Source organism: Solanum tuberosum, unplaced genomic scaffold (genome assembly GCF_000226075.1).
Source record: "Solanum tuberosum cultivar DM 1-3 516 R44 unplaced genomic scaffold, SolTub_3.0 scf00276, whole genome shotgun sequence".
Taxonomy (NCBI): Eukaryota; Viridiplantae; Streptophyta; class Magnoliopsida; order Solanales; family Solanaceae; genus Solanum; species Solanum tuberosum.
This window is the reverse complement of record NW_006239203.1, coordinates 150,926-170,528: the sequence shown is the minus strand read 5'-3', so window position 1 is coordinate 170,528 and position 19,603 is coordinate 150,926. Positions and strand designations below refer to the sequence as shown.

General features: G+C 37.0%; 1 protein-coding gene across 2 annotated transcripts; it reads right to left on the bottom strand.

Annotated features, from left to right (window-relative positions):
* Window positions 1–715: 715 nt before the first annotated feature.
* LOC102605458 (membrane-bound transcription factor site-2 protease homolog) lies at window positions 716–18,455 on the bottom strand. 2 transcript variants are annotated; one of them, XM_015314089.1, is made up of 10 exons: window positions 18,157–18,453; window positions 17,987–18,052; window positions 13,362–13,428; window positions 13,091–13,189; window positions 10,069–10,172; window positions 6,747–6,894; window positions 6,563–6,643; window positions 6,003–6,464; window positions 5,495–5,812; window positions 716–1,135 (listed from the first exon to the last, which is right to left on the bottom strand). In XM_015314089.1, exons 1-10 carry the CDS (start codon window positions 18,252–18,254, stop codon window positions 977–979), a joined length of 1,602 nt encoding a protein of 533 aa, XP_015169575.1. In that variant the 5' UTR covers window positions 18,255–18,453; the 3' UTR covers window positions 716–976. The 2 variants fall into 2 exon arrangements, with proteins under 2 accessions (XP_015169575.1, XP_015169576.1); XM_015314090.1 differs by lacking the exon at window positions 5,495–5,812 and having other exon boundaries at window positions 18,157–18,455.
* Window positions 18,456–19,603: the final 1,148 nt, after the last annotated feature.

Sequence of the window (19,603 nt, the reverse complement as noted above, 5' to 3'; positions counted from 1 at the left end):
TCTCTCTCCTCAATATTATATTATTATTTCTATTTCATTTTTATTTTCTTATTTCATACCTAAATCATTTCTTGCATCGGAGAGAATGGGGGGTAGCTATAACTTTGAGCCTAAAGTGTATCTAGGAACAAAATACAGATTATATTTCTGGCATATTGAAACACACCTAGCTTAACACTTGAAAAAAACCAAAAACGTTGGCTCAGAATGAACATACTAGTCAATTTGCCCTAAAATCAAAAAGATAAATTGAGGACACTAGACTCAAACGGGCTTTCCACATTTTGCTGCATGACAGCTTTGATGATATACCTCAAGTCTTGCAATCTCCCAAGTAGAAAGCTAAAGGTTTTACCATAGATATCGAAACGTCTTCTTTTCTTTTACTTTTGAAGGGTTCGACTTTTGCCATTAATATGTCAGAGTCGCTGTTTCATGACATCAGAAACAACTGCACCATTAACGAGTTTTATCAAACTGCCCCTCTTCAAAGGGCAACTTACGAACAACAGTTGCCAATTAACAGTCCATATTGTCTGAATTTCATTTCAGCAATAATCTCATCCTGTTACATCACCATATAACAGAATTTAACAGCAGTAAATGAAGAGATGATCTGCTCTAACAGGATAATTGAGCACGAATAAAAAAAAATTAACTTATACTCATAACGTAAGGTTGCTACTCTACCAAATTTTGTGCCACTGAATAGAAGTTGAACACCGCCAACACAAGTAAAAAACAGGGAAAATTTGTAGAACAAGTTTGTGCATAGTATACATTTTTTACAGGACCAAAATTGACACAATGATGAGAAAACTGGAGTTTCCTCTCTCGTTTGTGGACGGAGAGTCGGAGGGGTACAAAAAAATCAAAACATAAATGAAGAATACATAATATGTCCAAACCTGCGGAGAGGGAAAATATGTCTCTAAGCTTCACCTTTATAAGAAGCACGGTATGACAAATTTTTACCTCACAAGAAAACAAGGAAAATCCGGACGAACATAATAATAGATGCAACTGTTCCACCAAATAGGAAATACTGTAGAATGGTTCTCTTCCTCCTGGGACTTAGGATTCTGAAGTATTGTGAAATCACCTCTGAGATAGCCTCACCATCGAGGAAATAAACCTGGAGAAGAAGCAGAGGTAATCATAAAAACATGAATGGCATAAAAGTTGCAGTGACTGTTGTCCACTGTTTTAGGATTGAATACATATTATGACACGATAATCACAAATAAGAAGCATCCAAAAGAGAATGGTCATCTGCAATAGATTGCTAAATGTGGTAAAATGGGTCAACAACCTGACTTTACAACGGCGTGTATTCAAGTATCATCTAATGACCAAGATAAAACTACAAAATCACCTTTCGAACAGCAATAACAGATATCTATAAGTACTAATAAGAACTCATTAATTGCTCTGAAGGGGGCAAGAGACGAGACAGCTGAGCATGAAGTAACAACTGTAAATAGCCAAGGAAAGCCCTAGAATGATCTTCAGAAAAGTCCTAGAACAAAGCTCACTAGGGTCTCAATATAATGAAACAGACACATCGATGTTTCCAAATTGTCCTACACTTTCTTTCATCATCTCTTTTGTCATGTAGGAAGATGCCCATAGAATAATTTTATGAAGTGTCTCAAATTTATTACCACGTCTAGATCACATTTTAAGCTCAACCAGGTTCTTCACCTGGCTTCCAGATTTGTATGGACACATTTACTTTTGGTGCAGTTTCCTTGTGATCTCTCTAAACCATTTACATGGACTTCTGGGGCTGGACATATGTCATACTGGAAATGCATACCCTTAAAAGTTTCTAGCAAGTCATTTATATATGCATTTAGGTACCTAATCCATGTCTACGGACAAATAAGTGTCTGACCAACAGAGAATCTAATGCATTGTCTGGTATATTTCAAGCAGGAACGGCCCACTTTAACAAAAAGCATTTACCTCAACCTAGTACAGTTTTGCAGATGTGATGTCATCTTATTTGCCACCCCCAATAGATATTACATTAATGAAAGCAGAAAGCAGGACTAGGAAATGCATGGGGAAATCATTGTCGTTTTACTTATTTCACTACTCTGTTAAAGTTATAGTGTCAGAAATATGCCTCTTCTTTTCCCCAAATGAGTAATTTAGTCTTCCAGCAGTGAGCTCTTTCAATGAAACAAGTCAGAAAATTTATTGAAACACATCTATAAATTTATGCTAATGTTGCATATCTCTCTAGGGGATTTGAGAAGATAGATGGTCTATTTTTATTTATTTTTTGAGGGAGAAAAAAGAAGAAAAAAAACAGATAGCGGGTGTTTTGTTTTTTGGGCTTCTAAAGTTTATATGTTTTAATAATGCCATAATGAGGTTCAAGCTAAGTTGCTCAAACTCTTCACTTTTGGTGCCGCACCCGTGTTGACACGACATGGGTGTAGGATCCATGTCCGATTTGGTCAACCAATTTTGGGTACTTTGACCAAAATCGATAGAGAAAGTCTGGACAGTTTTAATGATTTCTATAATCAATACAAAAGTCAAGGTGAAATTGAAGAAATGGAATACCTTTTATTTAGAAATTTCTATGTCACTCTTTTCTTTTAATCTCCTTCCAAGATTCTCCCCAAGTTCTCTACATAATATCTCATAATTTAGGTTTTATAACTCTATTTTTTAGATATTTTAATTATATTTAGGCAAATCCCCACACCCGTATCCATACACGGATCCATTTCCCCGAATCATAAAAATTAGATAATGAAGTATCTGACCTCTAGATCTACACCCGTATCGAACACCCCCACCCGAGTCCGAGCAATCCAAATGAAGCGGTATTATAAATCAAAAAGAAGACAAAGACATGAACAATAAAATTGGAGTTCAATCCAAGTACTCACATAGTAAGCATTTTTCTCTCTCATCCAACTTTTACAGGTAAGATGAAAGAACACAACCATTCTATGCAAGGATCACGTTGCACCTGGCTGTATGAAAAGCATGTTTTATTTGTGTCACATAACTTGAGCCATCTAAAGCAATAAAATGACAAGTTTCTTAGCATTGCTCAATTGCTTCCTCTTTAACACTGATAAAATATTATGTGATTATAGCGCTTCTAGTCCAATGGATGCTTCATAATTTATTGTTCGCAAGCTAATTACTATAGAGAACAATGTTTTCTAAAAAAAACAGTTAGTTTGTGAAGTCTATATAAGGTTAGAAGAAGTATGGTAGAATAGAATAGGAACAAGATAATATATACAATTCTACTTAGAATAGGAATAGGAATAGTATATAGAATCCTATTTGGAAAAGGAATCTAATGTAGTGTCTATAAATAGGGTCTCAATATAATAGTATAGATACACAGTTCAATAATATTCTTCACAAATATTTCTGATATGGTATCAAAACCTCTACAATCTTGGTAGAGAATCAAATAGCTTCCGATGTCGGTGGGCGACTATTACCCATATAATGCCGTCCGTCTGTCCAATGGTTATGTTAGCAAAAGGTGGGTCATTGTATTTTTCCAGTGAACATTTTCTCATATCTAATTTGTGTAGTACCCTGCCTTTTTCGCGACGACTACTTTCTCATATTCGATTTGCATAGCACCGTACCATCATTTCGGTGACTACTTTTTCATATTTGATTTGCATAGTACCGTGCATTTTTCCAGTGACTACTTTTTCATATCTAATTTGCGCCAGTGACTACTTTCTCATACCTGATTTGTGTAGTACCATACATCTCTTCGAACTACTTCTCATATTTAATTAGCGTAGTACCATGGATTTTTTCGAACTACTTTCTAGTATATCTGAGTTGCATGGTACCGTGTGTCTTTTCAGTGACTCCTTAGACTTGATTTGCATAGTTTCATGCATCTTTACAATGACTCCTCAAATTTGATTTGTGTCGGGCAAGGTTATCAATGACGCGCTTAAGCCCTAAAGCAAGGGTCAAAATGCGTTGAGCGTTTCACCTCGCTTAATGTGCGCTTCAGTGTTGTCATCAAGGCCCTAAAGCATACTTTTCCTTGTGAATGAGAATTTCTTGAAGAGACGGCGCCATTGATATATCACTTTATCATAAAAAACAATCAATTTTTTGTCCATATATTTATTATTCATGCCTATAATTATTAGCCTTGAACTAAACAAGAATATATTTGTATGTTCTCTCCATTTGTGCCTTTTCTCAATAAAGCCCACGTTTTATTTGCGCTTGAAGCCCCAACGAACCTTAGAGCTTTTTTGCGCTTTTCGCTTTTGATCACATTGGTGTCGGGTCGCGCCATCATTCCTATCCTACCTATATATTTTCTTTTTCTCAATCCGTCAATCCGACCCTACCCATATTATTCTCTTTCTCAATAGGGTCGTGTCATCATTCCGACCCTACTTGTATAATTTTATATCTCAGATTGTGACCATTTTCAGCCATCAAATCTAATAATCCAGCGCATGAGCACGTTCCAGGCAGTTTTACGATAACTTTCTTGTTTAAGATCTACTCGTGTCTTGATTTCAAGATGATGAGTACTATGTTTTATGGACATTCTGCATCAAATCCAGTATTTCATGAGAAGACACATTGAGATTGATTGTTAATTTTGTGAAGTCGAGTGATCAACTTATAGATATCTTCATCCAGCTCCTCATTGGTCCATTCTATTAATTACATTTATAACAACCTAGGTACATATGACTTGTATGCACTAGCTTGAGGGGGAGTGTTAGAAATGAATAGGAACAAGAATAATATATACAATCCTACTTAGAATAGGAATAGGAATAGTATATAGAATCCTACTTGAAAAGGATTATATTGTAGTGTCCTAGTTCGAAAGGGAGTCTAATATAGTGTCTATAAATAGGATCTCAATTTAATAATATAGATACACAATTCAATAATCTTCTTCTCAAATATTTCTCACGAAGTAGTTTAGATGAGGTATAACATTTTTTCCTATATGGTTTAGCGAATCCTTTTTGGAGTACGATTAGGATACAAGCTATTCCTAGTATGTAATACTTTCAATTCAATAAATTAACCCTGTTAGATAATAGTGATGGCAAATTTCCTCATTCATTGTTGATATAATTCTAAGCTTGTGTATACTAAATTCAGTGTTTTTTCCCTTCTCATCTTTCCATAAAATCGCCACGATTTCTCCAGCCTTAGAAAGGCCTTGATTTTCATGGTTCTCAAGCTCTTATCATGTTAAATCTTTTCTAAGAAGTTATACATCATAAGACCCATTTAATCCAATTACTTCCTATCGTTCTGGGACCAAATCAGCACAATTCTGAAACCTTCAATCTGTTGCAAACTGCCCAACAGAACTGGTAGTTCCCAACAACAACACGTTTGAGGTTCAATTGGATCGTCACAGCAAAAGATGCGACAGATATGACCACATGCAGGCTCATAAACATGGGAAACAGAGAGTTATCTCTTCGATATGAATACATACCGGCAGGCTGTTGAGAAGTGCAAGTGTCATAGAGACGTGAAATGTGAACATCAAAAGCCTTTCCAGTACATAAGGAAGATGAGCACCAAATTTAGCTGACCAACGAGGTTGATATGAAGTCAAGAGAACTGAATGCTTTATTGAAATTGCATCACCCACAAAAACAAAGGTCTTAACACAGGGGTTCTCCCTGGAGTTGTTATCATCGATTACACGTGTTCTTCCAAGATGCGAGCACTGTAGGGGAGAAGGGATTGAATATGTGATCTCCACCCATGCTACACCAGTTGATAAAAGTGGAAGAAAGCATGCTCCCTCCTACACTAAAACATCAATTATTCACATATTCAAATGCATTCTGTGTGTTGTTGTGCTTAACCTAATCGCATTTGTGTATTATAAACTACAGGAGCAATATTTTTTGGCAGTTCATGACAAACATGCACAACTGGCAAACTGATACAAAGTGTAGCTTCTGGTCTCAATGAGAGAACACTGAATTGCGTACCTTGGAACATAAGCAGCTGCTCCTATTGCTATGAAGTCTGCCCCAACCATCACCACATTTCTCAAGCTTCAAGACATCCTTGTCATAAAAGCAATGAAATACACCTCCATCCCTTTGATGGTTAACCTCAAGACTGTCATCATCAAGCATGGCCTGGTCCGAGCATGGAATGGTTATAAATGCACTTAGTTCATCAGGACAAGTTCTGTTGCCTTTCAATGAAACACGTTTGCCTTCTTCAACCAAAGAATAGGGAATACAGTATCCTTTACCAATACTTCTTTTCATAGAGTTCTCAAGAAGGCTGTGATTCTGGAAGGTTTGATAAGAGCGTTCAGTTAATACATCAATAATTTGTGACCACTCCTGAGCATTATTGATGCGGAAATCATCCAATGATATAATGACATCACCAGGAGACAAATGGCCAGACAACGGCGATGTTGGAGACACCTCCAGTACCTGCTCAAGATCATGTGATTGTAACCCATTAGCCACATAATGCCTAATTAGGTCCCCCAAATTAGCACATTGCAGTACAAGAATTAATCCTCAATTACCATGGGGCCTTCATCATGAATGTATAATGGATACAAGATCAACGGTTGAAGGAACAATGCCCAGGCACAAACAGCACAAAGCTGAAAGATAATAAACCCATTAGTTCAAAAACTACAGAATATGATAAACAAATGGAGATCGACTAGCATTCTTTAATAACTAAGAGCTGCTATAAGCACCCACAACTGCATTATGCCAAATGCCAGCACAGTATATTCGAAGAGCAGAAACTTTGGATAATGCCTGCAGTAACTCATGATTGAATGCCAGTAGAGCGCCTGGAAATAATACAGCCAAAAATACAGCGATGTACTCCATCTGTATGCCCTCACTGCTTTCCCAGAATGTAGTGCCTACAGAAGCAGTTGTGAGATTCATGTACCACCACTACTATGTCTCAAAACATGTCAACTGATCAGGTTTGCACATACAGTCAGCCAAATGTAGAATCAAAGTCCAAAGATCATAAAGAATACCCTGATATAACATAACCAGCACTAACTAAATACCTAATGTTCAAGTATGTGCTATACTCTGATCCAGTTGACTTTCCTAGAAGCATATCTATTATTCGCAGTGCAGCAATGAAGCTTATACACCAAGATTTCATAGAAGCTATCAATCATGACTAGCAAAAGAGCACCTTAAAAAAAGAAGATATTTGAGAACGAATTGCTTGCTTATTCCCTACCGTCTCAAAAAAAAAAAACGCTTATTCCCTCGAGCATGTTGGGGTTTAGCTAGTGTTTACAAGTAATCCCAGAGAGAAAAGGAAAGGATTCAAGTGATCCTACAAAGGAAAGGAAAGTATTTCCTGATAATTTCTTGTCCTATTTACACAATTATAGAGATTCTAAAGCTTTTTTATGTATTGAAGAGTCCTACATCGGTTGGTGAAGAGTTGGATGATTTGCAGATTGCAGATTCATCATCATGCAGTAGTATATGGGGTTTGCTAGCAAAATACCAAGCAGTTGAGATAAAATTCTCCATAATTTTTACACACAGTATCTCCGATAACATATCCTATATGGTGACTTCCAGTACTCCTCTTGTTCCTTTAAATCATCCTTCTCAATATTCACATAGATTTTTCTCCCTTAGTACATGGAGGAACGAAAGAAAGAGATTTACCTTTCTGTTCAATTCGATTCTCCCTGGAATCAGACTTCTCCACCGGAGTTGACCAAGCAGAGGTGCCTGCCTCAGGAACTGAAGTCGTCGAACCCTTGGCTGTGACCCAGAAGTAGGCTCACCAAACGTTTTAAGATATAGAAACTTCTGGGAATCTGAATCAGAATGGGGGTCTTTGTTCCCTTCCATAATCGATTGAACTTGAGATGGAATGAAGCTACCAAAGGTGAGCGGTGTAGTTTACAGCTCAGCCCATCCTCTGGAGTGACCAATTACATCATTGTTGTAGCTCCCTTGCAGAAGTTTTGGATCAAAGTCACGGTGTTTCCTCAGTCAGTGCACGTTACAAAATCCTAGCTAAAATGCGCCGAGAGAGAAACATATTCTAACCTGAATCCCCTCCATGTCCGAAAAAGAACTTCTAGAGTAGGGACTCAAACATTTTTGGCTCTAGTAAAAGAATTTTTAAATTCCTTTCATTATGGTAACAACTTCCTGGATAACAACCTGTAGGGGATCAAACCTTAGGTTTTGATAGAATTAAGATCAAAGGATGGGGTTGGTAGCAAGTACAATGCTAGTCAGCGAAGAGAGAGTGCACCATAACAGCTGCTAGAGAGATGAACGATGCTTGAACAGGAAGATGAGCACCAATGTTGGACAGAGGAGTTGTGCAAGACACTGAAAGGAAGAAAAACAGAAGAAAATGTGGTCAGACGGGCGGCACACATTGGCTGGCCGTTTGAGCAGTTGTAGTATGCCTGCATATTATAAGAATCTGAAAGTCCAGGATGTCGTCTTCCCAAGCATTTTGTCAAGCAACGGTGGCACTGAATGACAGAAAGCCTTTTGGTGCTTAAAGGCACTCCCCCTTAGGAATACCAATATAGCTCAGTATCTAGTTTGTATAGCTTGGTTTACCCCTCCAAAGTAAATGGAATACTTCTGCGGATTAGCATGAAGACCAGAAGCTTGGGAAAATTGTGAGAAACACTGGAATAAACATGGACGGATTGTACATCACCCCTGCTAAATGAAAACAGGTCATCAGCAAAGCTTAGTTGTATGATCCTCATCTTGGCACATCTTGGGTGAAAATGAATTTTTTTATCAGTGTGAAGAGTCTTCAACAGTCTATTAAAGTATTCCATAACAATAAAAATAGGGAAGCGGAATGGGGTATCCTTGCCTCAAACCTCTCTTAATAGCAAAGGGAGGAGTTGGAAAACCATTGAGTGCAATAGAGTAGGTCACAGTAGTGAGGCATGTCATGATCCATTCAACAAACAGATCTAGGAAATGAAGACTGGCCAGAGTTTGCTCCAGCCTCCAAATAAACTCTTTCTACTGAGTCATAGGCCTTCTGGAGGTATATCTTCAGCATACACCTTGGAGAAATCCCCCTCATACTGTATCCCTTAACAAGTTCATGGCTAAGGACAATGTCATCAGATAGCAACCTTCATGGTACAAATATTACCATATGTTATCAGATTCCATCAGTAAGGTCTTCAATGATTTTACTCAGTCTCTTGGTAATGATTTTATGATCTTACACAAAACATTGCAACAAGAAGTTGGTCAAAAGTCTTTGATAGTGACGGGATGTTTCACCTTGGGAATTACAGTGACTGAAGTGCACTTTGATCCCTCATTTGCTCCTCTGCTCAATCACACATAAGAAACTATGTCTTAGTAAATCTCAACCTGAAATTTCATAGCCCTCGTTTCCCTCCAGCCCAAGCATTTGTCCAGAAAACTCTCTGCCACTCAGAAACACTTGTAAGGGATGTAGAACTCAGGATTCTCAATAGAAAGACAAAGTCGGCTAAGCACCAAAGTAAGTGGCGGGTGAACCAGGATCCGATTCTTGCCCTTTTAGTTTCCATTTTCCGGATTGGGCTTCAGATTTTCTTGCACCAGACGTTTCATTAATCAAAGCAGCATGGGAAATACATCTACGTCAGCAGATGTTATTGTAACGTACTCTCTTTGCTCAACAAACCCTAATTATGTTGCAGAATAACAGCTTAAAAATCCCAATCATCTCTAAGTAAGACCTTCCAAGAAGCCTAGACTTTTGATGGCTTGCCAGTATTTAATTTTTTATTAGATGAATTAATTTACTTGACTGGAACCGCAGAAACTCATCCACTGAGAATTTTAATCATCACCCATCATATATGCATTGTCCACGCAAGTAATAACTTCTCCCCTTAGTTCCAAAATCAGTAGAAAAAATGAAAGAGTACAAGTAAGAGAAAGGAACAGAATCTTTCAAGAAGATTTCTACGAATATACATAGCAAGTATAGTATAATCCACATTTTACATTTTTCTCAAAACAATTTCAAAAGAGCATTAGCCTTAACCTTGCAGCAGCTAGAGCGTGCCCAAGTTCATGTACTGAAACCGATATGAAGGAAGACATGCATAGATATCCAATGTCAGCCACTGAGATGGTCAAGCCTGATATCTGCACGTCAAAACATATGAAGCAGTTGCAAGTGTTTAGAAAACCATTGAATCTGAGTGCAAATAGCTGTTTCTAGCCCAGATCATGTATATGTAGGTCACACCATGCTCACCCCTTACCTTAAGCCATTAAGGTAGCATAAATGTTATCACTCCTTAGTCATCCAATAGTTACAGCAGTAGTTATTTCTTTTTTCGTAGTAGTTATTTTCCTGTAATAGTGCAGTTTTTCATTCCAGTAATATTAGGAAGTCATGTCCTAGTTTCTAGGGGTAGTTATCTTATAAGTGTTGTATTTAAACTATCTATTTTTCTCAGGAAATATAAGCAGAAAAGTAATTTCAGTTTTTGAGTACTTTAACTCAAGAGATTGCAGGTTCTCTCTCAACGAACCATCACCATAGGTCATAGGAAGAAAACTTCAGATTTATCTTGCAGCGTCGCATAACTAGATCAATAACAGAGGACCATAACAATAAGTCAAGGATATCTCACCTCTAGCCTTAAGAGAAATAGACAACCAATATGGATCCATGTTGAGATCAACATATGTGCCTTGAAATTGCACACCTGATGCCTTTTACTTGAGTTTTCAAAGTCCTTTTGCATGTCTCTTTTTTGTGTTCGAATGTTGTTTTGTAGATGTTTGATGTCAAAATGGCCAAAACATGGAAAAGCTGAGAAAATGCCCAGAATTGGCAATCCACAATCCGTAGAATAGAAGTACAGGCCGTGGATCCTGGCATGGTGCGGAAAAGATCTGAGAGATGGTACCTGCTGGGTCTTCTGAAGTCGACCAATCCATGGTGGGAAGTACGAACCGTATGTCACATTCACGATACGTACATCTGGAGAAGACAATGCTGGAAGGTTTTACAAACAGTGGAATATTGTACGGTCAATGGATCAAACCATGGTCATAGTCCAGTGCCTCTAGGCGGGAATTCACGAAAGACTTAAAAGCAATTCACAGACCGTGGATTTATGTATTGTCCGTGGATTGTATCGATGTATTTGACAGTTTTAGGATTCCAAGTTTGTGGGTCATAAATACATTTAATAGGGGTTTTGTAATAGGGAGTTACAATTTTTTATATTTTTTGAGTTTGGAACAATATTCTCTCTCTAGTTACATAGTTTGGTGAAGAATGAAGACACCAAGTTATTTATTTTCATCTTTAATTCTAAGTAAGTCTTATGACTTCAATTTATTCTTCTTACTTTTACTCTTGAATTATGAGTAGTTAAATCCTCTACTAAGTTTACAAACCTAATGGGGGTGTAACGTTTATACGGTTTTCGTGTGTTGCATGTTTTTCGGGTAATAAGGGTATCAAATTAATTCTTGTCTTCCTTGATTGATTAGTGATTGCAAATATTAACATAAGCCATATTATTCTATTTTTGCTTGGGAAAGCATATTAGAATTCGATAGAAACAGTTTGCAAGAACTTAAGGCACTAACCCTTGTTTAATAAATCCTCTCAAGGATAAGTTGAATTTACTTGGCATAATTAATCACTCTTCTCTAAATAACTCGTATAGATTTGGAAAAATAATGTTGAGATAAATTGTTCAACTCTAGGGAAAGATTGAGCAGGGAAAGAGCGACTAGACTATATGAGATTCCCGTGGAATTTTGGAAGAGCACAGAAAAGGCAGGTATGAAGTGGTTAATTGGTTTGTTTGATGCTATTTTTAAGACGGCAAAAATGCTCGACGAATGGAGGTAGAGTACAATGGTTCCATAGTACAATTACAGGGGTATCAAATTGCTAAGTCGCACGGTAACACCTCGTATGCTAGAGAGACTAGTTTGCAGAAATCAGAAGTTGCGAGTGCCACCGACGGGCACCACCTACGGACCATAGGTGGGGGTCCGTGGATGGCCACCTGCAACCCTCCCCAGAAAACTCAGACTAAATATTCTAAGGCACGACCCACGGCTAGACCCACGGACCGTAGGTCAGACCACGGGCCGTGGTCCTGGTCCGTGGATCGAGACCCCAGAATCCCCTCTCTGAAGCCAGCCGACGGTTGACAGGACGGACCGTAGGTCCATCCACGGTCCGTCGGTTGGCCCCGACAGCTTTTAAGTCAAGGGTCGTTTGGTATTCTCCCTATGCGTTGGACCACTAAACTATGTCGTTTAACCCCTAAACTACGTCGTTTTAGTCAGCTTTAGCCTAGTAACTTAATGTTTATGAGCAAAAAGTACAGCTTAAAAATCCAAATTGCATGTCCAAACAAAACTTCATCTCATATGATTTCATATCATGATTTCATCTTACATGGACAAACGAGCCCTTAGAATCAAAACAATATTTTCTACTTTCACGAAATAGAAACTAGATTGTCAATTAATTGTCCAATTTGTATCTTTTCTCGGCTATTCTCAACGGGATTCAATCTCAACCTTGTTGGGTTACTATATTTGCATGCGATCGCATTTCATCGTCTAAAATATTTGCATGCGACCGTGTTGCATCATCTTAAGGTATGATTTTGAGAGTATCATCAATGTTTCCATCAAATTAAACAAGCATAGCATCTTGCCTAATAAAATAAACTAATCTCAAGAAAGAGAGAGAAAAAACATCAATTTGCTCTCATCTTTTTTTCAGTTTTTTCCTTTTTACGAGGGTGGTAACTTTTAATTGCATGGAGAACAAGAGAAGAACCGGTACATGGGTTGAATAAACACCAGAGCTTTGATTGCTAAGTGATTGAAGTTCATTTCTTTGCATTCAATGTTCTACTTTTCTGTTGTATGAATACCAGAAATGACAGGAAATATCATTTTCTTGACATGCTATTTTTTGTGCCTAGCCATGATGGTAATGAAGTATTGGCTTGAAGCAGAGAAATCCAAAGAACAAATGAAAACCAAGTGTCTTAATAATGTGAGAGAATACATACCATAGAAGAAAAACCAAACAGATATTCACTCATCACATTGCTCATCTGGGTGTTGCCGTAATAAAGACACAGTATTTGGACGATTTCATATAAAAGAATCTGGCCAGAATAAGAAAAATGATTCAATGGGAAGATATTAAACAAACTGGGTAAAGCAGATCCTTTCCTTGCTATTTTCAAAAGAATAGTTAGATAGGAGTTGAAACCTTATAAAAAGAACCAGATAGGAGTTAACAAAATTAAAATGATAAACTCTAGCAGGTGGACATACCATAGTAACAGCAAATAAAACGGCAAGACTAAAACCAACACCCATTGAGAACCAAGTTTTCAAGAACCTGCAACAAATGTAGTCACTTATCAAGACATAAAACTGACCTCAAACAGTAGCCTCTATAAGTGAATAAAGGTAAAAGTTGTGAAGAATATAATATACACACGCTGCTATAGACAAATACAGAGAGGTTCAAGTTCAAGACATTTAAGCTTTCATGGTCCAAAAACCCCAAGGTGCTAGTCTAGCAGTTGAAGAGTAGCATAACAACCTTGCCATCCAAGGTTTGAGTCCAAATAAAGGCCACACTATATGAGTTCTTCCCATCTGTCTAATTCTTTGGTGGGTTTAATTACCCGGTATATGTGCAAGTGAGAGATGACATACCCATGGATTAGTCGGGTGAACGGATTCCAACACAAACAAACATTAAAACAAGCTAGAATCTTGTTTATTCCATCAGTCTAAGCCTTGGCTACCTAGTACATGTTGCTGGTGGGAGGTCGCAGGTATCCCATGGAATTAGTTGAGGTACGCGCAAGCTGGCTAGTATACTACGGTTATTAATAAAAAAAGGACGGTTATGTTAGTAATTCTGATCCAACCTCATTGGGCTTGTGGATCTCAGAAATGTAAGCTCCATCAAAAGTTTGGTTTTAATAAGTAAGAAATTACATTAAACTGCAGGTGTGTCATATTTTCAGCAATTTTATCTTCCTTGTACATAAAACTTGCAGTAAATGTATGAAATTGGTATTAGAATTAGCATCTAACGCAAAAGAAAGATACACCAAACTTCAGATACTGCAGAACTCTACACCTAAAACAAGAAAAGTGGTTGTGCTTTTATGCTCAAAATATTTTAAGTTCTCTTTTTCACAAAGCCAAAGAAATGCAGGCAGGAATATGTCCTCCAAGCAGCTACTTCCCTTTTCTCTCTCTCTGTCACTGCCAGCTATCAACAGTAGCTCCGACTGTCTTCGGCATAGCCCACTGCACCCCGAATATGTTAAGGAACATGTCTACAATAGCCTTAACAAATGTACACTGCACTAGGGCGTCTGCTGAAATTTGACAATCTTTATAGCACAAACAGCATCTACTAGGCATGTTAAAGCCTCTCCTTAGCAGGTTTTCAATTGTTAAGCATGCAACATGTAAGTTCATATATTGTAATCACACCATCCTTAGTGAGGCTTCGGATTGCAAACATTCTCCATGTCTTTTGTTCTTCTCTTCCTCCATTACTGTTTAAGGCCTAGTAGCAAGATTTACCAGAAAACTAGCCCTGGTTAGTTGTTAGCCAGTTCACACCACATAGAATCTAGCTTGCCCTCCGTTAAATCAATCCTTGCGTTATATTCATCAAGGGTGCAACACTGTGCTCTTCCTTCCCATAGAAAATTGCTCCCTAACTCGTGTAGCTGCTTCACTACGGATTTAGGCATAGCATTGATGAGTGGTAGATTTACATTCATTTGAGGCCTTTTTAGTTCAACAATTAATGTCCTCAATGCCTAATTGTGTCCTATTCTGATGATGTTTTGCAGCAATGAAGGCTATAGGACAAGGCAAGGATGAATACATGAAAAAGAGGCCAAAAACATTCAAAGGAGTATAAAACTCCCAATTGGTAGTCGTCTAACCAAAAGGGTGTATTGCCCAAGTGGCCTAACCTCGCCCAAAGTGACAGTGCTCACAAATAAAAATATTTAAGGCAGGTCGGCGGACTAAAAGATGAAACAGCGACTCACCAAAGCTGAATCTGAATAGGCGAACTAGAAGACCATCGTCGAAGGTGACAGAACTCTGAATTAAAGTGAAGGCTTAAAGGGAGAACAAGGTGGTAATAGGCAATCCTCCGAATGTGAAAGGCCGACTCGATCGAGTCTGCCAACTGATGTTCAAACACCTGAAGCCTGAAACAAATGAAGGGCGAGTTAAGGAACAAACGGCGATCTGCCGAACATGTTTGGCGATCCCTACTAATGTCACCGAGTTGGTCACGCATTGAATTTGGGGACAAATTATGGGAAACTATAAATAGCCCAAAGAGAGAAAATAAAGGACATTTTGGAATCACTTTTTGAATATCATTTCAATATTAGTTTGGAGAAAGAGTTTTGAATATTTTCTGTTCACCCTTTGAGAAAATACTCTTTAGTTTTGGGGTTTGTGAACAACCTTGTAATTGACAATTGAAGGTTCAAATTAAAGTGGGTCTTGAAATTATTGCTTAATTTCAATTTCCCAATGGTTGAAATCATAATGGGTATACTCTCTTTTCCTTTTATGATGCTTGGCTAAAACCCCAAATCTAGGGGTGTGATTATGGGGTTGGGTGTTGATTTATTGTAGTGGGTTTGTGTCTTGCTCTGTTTTATAGAGGTAGATCTATGGATTTAAGCTAATTAGCATGGGGTTAATTCATAGGTTAAGATTGCAAACTTAATCCTAATCTAGATCTTCAATATATACTCGAAAGATCCTAATCTAGATCTTCAATTGATACTCGAAAGAGATTAATTGAAGTGGGTAAATAGTATAATGCCTGCAATTCAGATTTGTTTACTATAATTTGCTTGAAAGAGAAATTGTAGTTCAATTCTAGTTGTCAAATCTGCTTGAAAGAGGGATTTAGTAAGGTATTGGGTTGATTTGTGATTCACATAGATGAGACCAAAGGAGTTTCTATGATTTGATGTTATGAGATCGAAAGAAGATTAGTGTTATTTAAGATTACCTAGTGTATCCATGATTGTTTAGCGATAATGAGCAAGCACAAGTACCCCTACTTGACATTGATACCAATCCTCACACCCCTAGATCGTCTTCTACTCGTTTGAGATCCAAATTCTAGTTTAATTGTGTTACTTGATACCAAAACCCTTTTCGTAAATTTGGTGGAATCACCTACCCATCTCTTTTGATTGCTATAAATGAATTGGTTTACACCCTTATTTTTCTAATTGAATTCCTTTCATTATATCACTCTCAGTGGGAGTGGGATTCAACCCTGACTCTTGTTGGGTAATTTTATTGCTAACGACTGCTTATTCTCTTACTTGTTTTGAGGGTAACTTGAGTGTTATCAAGCATGTAATATGTCCTCTTATTAAATTCAAGCAATTCAGGATGAATTGAAGTCAAAGATGGAATTTTCTAGAATTCAGGATACTCTCACCAGGCGAGGTTATAGCGAAGAATGTAACAAAATTAGAGGCTTCGGAGTTTAAAGCAACAGAAACACAGGCCCAGCCATGAGAAGCTTGGTAGACAAGTCCATGTGGATAAGAAGTAGCTTTGCACCTGAAGAGCTAATGACGGGAAGCAGAAGTTGAGCAGCACAAGACTCTCCTCTGACAAGCTAATGGCATGCATGGCCTATTTGCTTAGTGTGAAGTCTAAATGCTATTTTAGTCTAAACATGTTTATTTTTTATTTTTCTTATGACAAGGGAAACCCACAGTCGCTACTATTTGGGTGCACACAGGGTAAAACACCCGCTCCTATGCAATAGCTAGCAAACCACATAGGAGAGGTAACCCACACTAGGCAAGACCGATGCGACGAGCTCGACCCAGAAGGCAAACCCCTGGCTTTCGCTGGCAAGGGATTTCGAACTTGAGACTCCCAACATGGAAGTCCCAAGCCCAAACCACTGGGTCACCCCGAAGGGTTAGTCTAAACATGTTTATTACTAAGTATATAAGGCACAAACCTAGAAATTTTAGGGTATTATTGACACTTTGAACGCAATGGCGCCATTGGAGAAATTGTGAAGCTTAGGATTCAGTTTAAGATCATTCTTTTCCCTTCTTTTCTTGCCCTTTTTATGAATTCTTGATATAGTATTGAGATTAGAGCATGACTATGAGTACCTATACTATATTTCTATGGTTACGGTCCTCTCATGAATTTGATATCTGGATATTGATTTGATGAATTCATTACCGTATTGAGTTATTCATTCAATTCTTGTGCTTAATTATTTGATTATCTGGCCAACAATTGGATACTATTTATGAATCTTGAATTGACCTTGAAAAAGAGAATTGATTGCAATAGGATTGAGTATGGCAAGCTCTTGAACATGGGCATTAGGAAATAGACTTGTGGTTAGGATGGAAATATGCTTAACGTCTTGCTTAATTATTTATCAGAATTATTTGTGTGTCGTGTTAATTCTAATTCCACAAAGATATAGGGCATTAGGTTACAAATTACACCAACAAAGTTACAAAGATTGAGAATAAGCTAAATAACTTTAGAGCATAAGCCATAGAGCACCTCTAGTTAACAACAAATCAGCAGCTTCAACTTCTTTTGCAAATTTAATATTCCTTAAATTTGTTTAACTTAAGATATGCATAAGGAAATCCTAGATATGTAAAAACATTTTGTAATAGGTAAGATTTTGTTTAACATAAGATATGAAAAAGGTAAAAACATTTTCAACCTCAGTAGAGAACCAAATGTAATTGAAAATAAGGAGCATCAGCTGCTACTTGGTAGAAATTAAGTATAAAGTGTGAGACGAAATACAATGAATTACATAAATTGGGTAAAAAGGACCTTAAGCATGAAGCATATATCAATTAGAATGGTTTAAAAAAGCGCACCTTGAATATTTTCGTCCGAAACCAAACAAGGGTTCATTCAATATTGACGACTTGCAGTCACAATACCTGCAAATTTCGAAAAAGATGGCTAATAACTCAGCGCCAACAACTTCAACCTCGTAAAACACTCTTAAATGCCAGGATATGGAAAAAGAAGAAAGATTTCATACCAACAAGAAACAGCGTTAGATAGTCGATTGACGCGCACAGGTAGTAGAGTCTGATTGCTTCGCCATCTGCCAAACCTTCGAACTCGTCTCCCTTCCATTACTCTTTTTTAGCATAATATGTATGTTGCTGATACTAATTCCCAGACTGGTACTCCTTTTCAGACCTATCAAATATGTAGGGGAGACAGCACAAAGAACTTAAAGACTAGACAGAAATTGATTTATGCTAGTTGAATGTAACAAATAGTGATAGCTTCAGCTCCCAATTTAGGGTATGTACCCGCCCAAAATATAATAAATCAACCTAAATCACAGCATTTATTTGTAATGTTGGAAAAGAGTTTAATATACTTTGTTATGAAAGTCACTCATGTAAACCCTTACAACATACAAATCCTTATATATCCTTTTCATCAAAAAGAAGTGAAAAAATTAATTTTAATTTAATATTTTAATTATTTTTAATATATATTATCCATATTGGGTATATTTGATCCTCCTCACATGTGTTTTCTTTTACTTTTTTGTTTCAACGACTAATTTAAATTTATTATTTTGATGCTCTAATTTATATATGTTTCACTAATTTTCTTATAAAATTTATTATAGATACTCCATTTTTTTACTAATATAAAAACTAAATTACAATATAGCCAAAAAAATAATTTTAAATTACAATACAACCACAAAAAATAGTTTTAAATTCTTTTCTTTACCCTAGAATGAAAGAAAAAAATTAAATTAAATTAAGAAACTCAAATAATGATAATCAAAGAAGTCAAAAAATAATTTATGTATGAAAAAGATTGAAATATACCTTGAACTTTGCTAGAAGGATCATATATACCCTTACACGATTTTCTTAAAAAATTAAAAGTCAAAAATACAAATTTAAAACTAATTTTTCCACTTCCGTTAGAAGACGGGTATATGTGAGATCCTTTTGTTACGGTAGGGTTATATGTGAGTCATTTGTATAATGGTAAGAGTGTATATGCGTCATTTTCATAACGAGTGGTATATCAACTCTAAAGGGCAAAGTTGAGGGGTATTTCGGGCTCACATATTATATATATATGCCTTTTTCTTGACAGTCGGATTTGGGAAGCTCTTCCCTTCAGCTCGACTTGTCTATTGAATCAGCACTTTTCCAGGAGTGAGAAAAAAAAAACTTCACTTACCTTTTCGTCATTGTGGCTCCATAACCATTTTACTACCTATTTATGTGGTTGATATCTTGATCACTAGCATAATCACTGATTTAAGAGTATCAATTAAATATACTGTAAAAGATATATATATATATATATATAAAGATATATATATATATATTACCTTAAAAACATGAACTCCTAACTTGAATGTTAAATTACTATAATATCCCTAACTTAGGTTGTGACTTTTTTAGTGAGTTGTGACTTTTCTGATAAGTTGTGACTTTTTTCCA